Below are 5480 nucleotides of genomic sequence, written 5' to 3' on the forward strand. Positions count from 1 at the left end.
TGTTTGGGTTGCTGGGGCCTGTCAGAGTTTTTGAACTGTGTTAAAACAAGGTTGGAGCCAGGTGCGGTGGCTCATGCCTATAATCCCAGCACTTTTGGAGATGGAGGTGAGAGGACTGCTTGAGTCCAGAGGTTCGAGACCAGCCTGGGAAACTAGGTGAGATTTCACAATAAATCAAAAAATTAGCCAGGCGTGGTGGCATGCGCCTATGGTTCCAGCTACTTGGAAGGTTGAAGCAGAAGGATCACATGAATCCAGCAGGTCGAGACTGTGATGGCCATGAGCGTGCCACTGCCCTCCAGCCTGGGCGACAGAGTGAGACTCCTACTTAAAGTAAACAACAAAAAACAAAAACAACCAACCAAAAAAAAAAACAACCCAAACTTCAGCTATCCTTCTCTGCATAACAAGGTGCCTTGAAGGTTTTTAAGCAATCCTTCCTTCTGTCAACAAACATTTACCAAGCGATTCCTATGGCCCAGGCACTGAGGAGACAGGACAGAGAGGGCGCCACACATGACAGGCAACACTGGACTCTGAATTGCTGGATGACACACTGAAGCATGAGGAACGCAGAATAGAGACACCCGGGTGTGACCCCGTGACGTGGGACTGCAAAAGTGGGTGAGGCCTAGCTCCAACCAAGCACAGAAAACAGAATGCTCCCATCCCCAGCCCTTCAGGGGTGGTGGGGGAGCATCTCAGTTCTGCAACGGGGACAGCAATGCTGACCTACCTTCCCTCCACTGGGTGCTGCTGCTCTAGCAATAACCCATTACCAGAGCACGGAAGCACCTGCTCCTTCCCGGCTGCAACCACTGGGAGAGCAGCCTCCTTCCCTCTCAGGGACCCTCATGGCCCTTTTACATCAAAGTATGCTGGGGTTTTTTAAAACACACTTAACTTTTTTAGAAGTTGATACATTCACACGGCTCAAAAATCAAAGTATGAAAGGTATACAGTGAAAAACTAGCTGTTTAAGACAAAAGTTGCTCTTCAGGAATATTCTTTCATGGACAAGAAGAAACAAAGGCCAACACCTCTACTAGCTCAGCATAAAAGCTCAGTTCACACCCACTGCTGACAGGCAGGCCAGCTTCTCACAACCTTTTCCTTTTAGCTGTCTGACAAACATGACATTGCTTACCTTTCTCTAAGATTATGTGAATATAATTTAATTTGAATTTCAAGATGGGGAAGTACTGTGCTCGAAACCAAATCAAGGTAATTACCATGCACACCCCTGCCTCTACTCCCACCTCAGAACCACTGGATCAGACCCGATTTTAGTTTCTTGTTTGTTAACTAAAATGTAATTTACCTACATTGAAATGCTCAGGTCTTACCAAGATTGTTCAATCCATTTTGACAAAATGCATGTTAAAGCATAGAATCAGACGAGGGCTTTCGTTTTAAAATTGACCTGAGATTTGGACTGAGGAAGTTTACTGATGAAAACTTTAAAGCCCTTCCTTTGAGGAGGCCACTAGGAAGCAGGGGATTACCTTGAAGATAGTATTTGATTTTATCAGAGGTTCCAACTTTCCTGCTGAAATGCTGGTCGTTGGGCTTCACCTGGCATATGTTGGCCCCAGAGCAGGCCGGGTTCCTGGAACTCGTTATGGAAGAAAGCTGGATTTCGTACAGGTAGTTGTCCCCGTTGGTCCTCATGTCCCCAGAGGCTCTGAACAGCCTGAAGAGGCAGAAAAGATCACAGTGACTCAAGTCCTTCAAGAAGGCATTTATTACATAGACCCAAAGTTCTTTTTTCAGGGTTCTGGGATGCCTCCTCTCCCATCTGGGGCAGTGCATCTGTGATCCCCCAGACTCCAAGGACACCAACTTCCATTTCAATCGACTTACACCCGTCCACCGTTTCTGCTCTGTGAGAGTCAATGTACCTTCCTCACATGCTGTGACTGGCACCAGAAGGCACGGCTAGACACCTCGGCCACCAGGCCCCAAACACAGCCCTAGTGAGACTGCTGAGAAAGACTTTTTTCCTACAAACTAATAAGCCCAGGAGATTCCTGCTCAAACATGTTTCCAGACGGCTTTGGCTTCAACCCCTGAACTTGTCACATAGTAAGGGAGGAGAGAGGGCTTTATTTTTACACTCCCAAAAATTCACCATCTTTGGTGTCAGAACTTAATAGCTGAGCAAAGCTTCTCCCTGGTTTGAACAAAGGATGACGACGACTCGGGTAACAGTAACTAAAGCACCTGGTGCTATTTATCTTGCAGTGATCAGAATCGCTGGTTTAATTCTGACTTCGTTTCAGTGCTGGGGAGGAAGTCGTCTCACTTACTTAAAATAAATATCTCCGAGGCTGAAGCTCTTGCCGTTTACAGGATTGGTGATGGTCCCGTTCACCATCTGTACCTCCTGGGGCTTCACAGCGCAGGCAGCCCGGGACTCCCAGCTGAAGTAGTAGGTGCAGCTGTCGATGTCAAACCTGGGGGGAGGAAGCACAAATCACTCACCTCCCCAGCAGGACACGAGAAGACACAAACACACATGACTGCAGCACCCCAAGTAAAGGTGTAGGGAGACCTCAGCAGGGCCGAGGCCTTCCTGACAGCTCCAGGGCTCCCAGGAGTGCCTGCCTGCGAGGTCCCCAGGGCTGCATGGGCAAAAGCAGAACTTCCTGACTCAACGCTGATGGCAGCTCTGGGATAGGAGGGTCATTTGACACACTTTTTTCAATTACTGTGACACCCACCTCCGTAATGTGACAAAGCAGATAAGCATTCAATACACATTTTTTAAAATCGAGAAGCTGTACAACATTTAAAACCTGGAAAATTTGCTCCTGTAGTTTTGATATTTTTTTCCAAATTTCTCAAACACATACACTGATACATGTTTGACAACTTATGGATCTCACTCTTTCCAATCTGAGCTTCTGCAAGAAACTGGTTTCTTCACAAATGGCAGCTCACGTGCTCCCCCTGTTGGCCAGGTTCCCCCTAGCACCATACCCAGAAAATGCCAACACAATCCATGCACGTCCCAGGTGCAGCCCCCACTGGCCCTGGGTCCCAGACAAGTTGCCTGGACAGTTGGCCTTGGGGGGGTTTGGGGGGAGGGCAGTTAACACCCCTTTGGCTTTATAACATTCATAGAGAGGCCAAGTAAATGCTGCTCATCCAGCACAAACAGTGCTAACCCTAGTTCAAGAGCATTTTTTTTTAGGCTGGAGAAGCTGCACTCATCTGGTAACTGTCTTGGCATGCCACCCAGGAACTCCTCCCTGTGTGCAGCTGCTCTGCCCCCAACAGGACTAACGGGAACCCTGCCCACACCCCCAAATGTGACAACTCGAACATCCTCTCGCCTGGATGCACGGTCCCAAAGCCCCACATGCAGACCCGGGGAGGAACTCTGAAGCACTCTGTGTGCTCTCTGCACAGTCCCACCAGAGCTGCTGACCTCTTGAACGTGGGTGTGCCCACCGTCTTTGCACAGGTCAATTCTATCACGGAGGAAGCGGTCTTATTGCCATCACATGGATAACCCTTTGAGTAAGTGATAATAACTCTGTCATCTGAAACACACAAATGATTAAACTGACGTTACTTCCAGTGCGTATAAAAAGCCTCAATGTAGGGAGTCAAAATCTACTTTGAGGGCCAGAACAAGATCAGTTTTTGCCTCTCTGAAGGTTTAAGGACCTGGACTCAGCACCCCTGTGCTTGGTGGTAGCCGCCCAGCCTGCACTGCCATGGCCACAGCAGCAAGACCTGGGGTCAAACCCACAACCTTCCAGTCAGGCGCTCCATGAATCTGGGTGGCCTGGACCACCCGGTCTGAGCAACAGGAATCCCATCCAAAGTGGGCAAGTTCAGGGTGTATGGAAAGTGCTTGCAAAGAGCAAGCGAATGGCCAGACCTCAGAAAGTGACAGCAATCATTGTTGCTCCAAGTTTGAGCGATTTCTGTATCATTTCAGGTGCTCCTCTGACCGGTCCCCTCACATGAGTCTCCCAACAATAACAGAGCAGTGACTGGACAAAGTGAAAAGCCAGAGACAGGTCATTGCCTTGCTAAGCTATGGTGTGGCCATGTGTTCTTTGAGCTATGGCCAGGCCATGTTTCCTGTCTTTGGCCCCTTCCCCTTACTTGGGAAGGTGAATCTCCTCTCTCTCTCTTTCTCACTTGGTTTTTAAATAAACTATATTTTCTAATCGAAAAAAAGAGAAAAAAAGAAAAGAAAAGCCAGAGACAGAGACCAGCTCTGGTTTCCTTGGGTCTTCTGGTTCTAAGTCGAGCTCTGCTTTTGAAAGTGATGTGTTTCAAGAAAAACCTAAGCCCTCAAACTTGCAGAGTCTAAGAGAAATGTGACTGCATTCTTTAAGTTGCATGTATTATGGGGACAGGGTGGCAGCCATGTGTCAACTCTTGTGCCACCATCAAGAGACTTGTTGGTGGCTGCCTGGGGGGCTGCCCTGGGAACAGTCTGAGCCCAGCCTGGCTCCACGGATGGATGATGTCTCCAGGGTGCAGCACAGGGGCTGCAGGAAGAGCATGCAACCTCCACCCTGATCTCACACACGTCTTTCCAGGTAGGGCACACAGTAGAAACAACATGGCATGGTACTCGCTTCCCAAGTGCTCTCCCCAGGACACAGGCCAAGGCACCGGGGACTGCTGACAGGGAGGAGGACTCCAGGCTTATGGCCCTGCCCCACATTCAAAGCTTCTCCCACTGAACTTATCTGAGATGTTGGGTTTCTGTGTAAAATTGTGGAAGAAAGAATACTACTGTTTTAAGAAAACTTATTTAAACTGCTGGAACATAGGAAGAAACAAACATAGACTTTAATAGTGCAGATACCCTGTACCAGCAGGGCAATAGGCTAGACCCTCTCACTATCAGTTGCTGTGGGGGTCCAGCCTCTGCTGACCAGGGCTTGAGTTGGGGGAGGGAATGAGAAAAGAAAGAGACAGAGAAACAGTGGGATTGGGAGGGTCCTCTCCCAGGTAGCTGAGAGCGAAAGAGAACTCCTTTATTTTTACTGCATGCCTCTTATATAAGACAAAAATCACACAAGGGGGGATGAAATCATACAAGCAGGATATGTTAATGTCTGAGTTAAATCACACAAGCAGGGTAAGTATCAATGACTAAACTATGCATATCTTTTTTTTATAATCAATATTTTTTATTATGATATTGTGGGGTACAGTTAAGGGTTAGGCATACAAATACATTTCGTTCAGGCACCCTTGTTGATAAGAGGTGTTTCCCCGTTCCCAGACAGATATTTACTACCATTAATTCCATCTCCCTCCCCACCCCATAGTTTCCCACTACTGTCAGTCATTTTCTTTTTTTTTTTTTTTTCTTTTTTTTTTTTGAGCTGGAGTCTCACTCTGTCACCCACACTGGAATGCAGCGGCCGCTCCCGGCCACCACAGCCTCAACCTGCTGGGCTCCAGCGATCCTTCCACCTCAGCCTTCCAGTATCTGGAACTAC

The 5480-nt window shown here is 48.1% G+C and overlaps 1 protein-coding gene across 1 annotated transcript in view; it reads right to left on the reverse strand.

Moving 5' to 3' along the window:
* Positions 1 to 1505: 1505 nt before the first annotated feature.
* Positions 1506 to 5480, reverse strand: part of IGF2R (insulin like growth factor 2 receptor) — a gene marked incomplete at its 3' end in the record, with an annotated part of 92307 nt that continues 88332 nt past the window's right edge. Inside the window, exons 42-44 of the mRNA XM_008074381.1 lie at positions 3434 to 3548; positions 2310 to 2456; positions 1506 to 1693 (exon numbers count right to left, since the gene is read on the reverse strand). Of these exons, the coding sequence (XP_008072572.1) occupies positions 1506 to 1693; positions 2310 to 2456; positions 3434 to 3548 (450 nt within the window). The remainder of the gene's footprint in view (positions 1694 to 2309; positions 2457 to 3433; positions 3549 to 5480) is intronic.

The sequence above is a fragment of the Carlito syrichta genome, unplaced genomic scaffold (assembly GCF_000164805.1).
Source record: "Carlito syrichta isolate Samal-C Ts95f unplaced genomic scaffold, Tarsius_syrichta-2.0.1 Scaffold316421, whole genome shotgun sequence".
Lineage (NCBI taxonomy): Eukaryota > Metazoa > Chordata > Mammalia > Primates > Tarsiidae > Carlito > Carlito syrichta.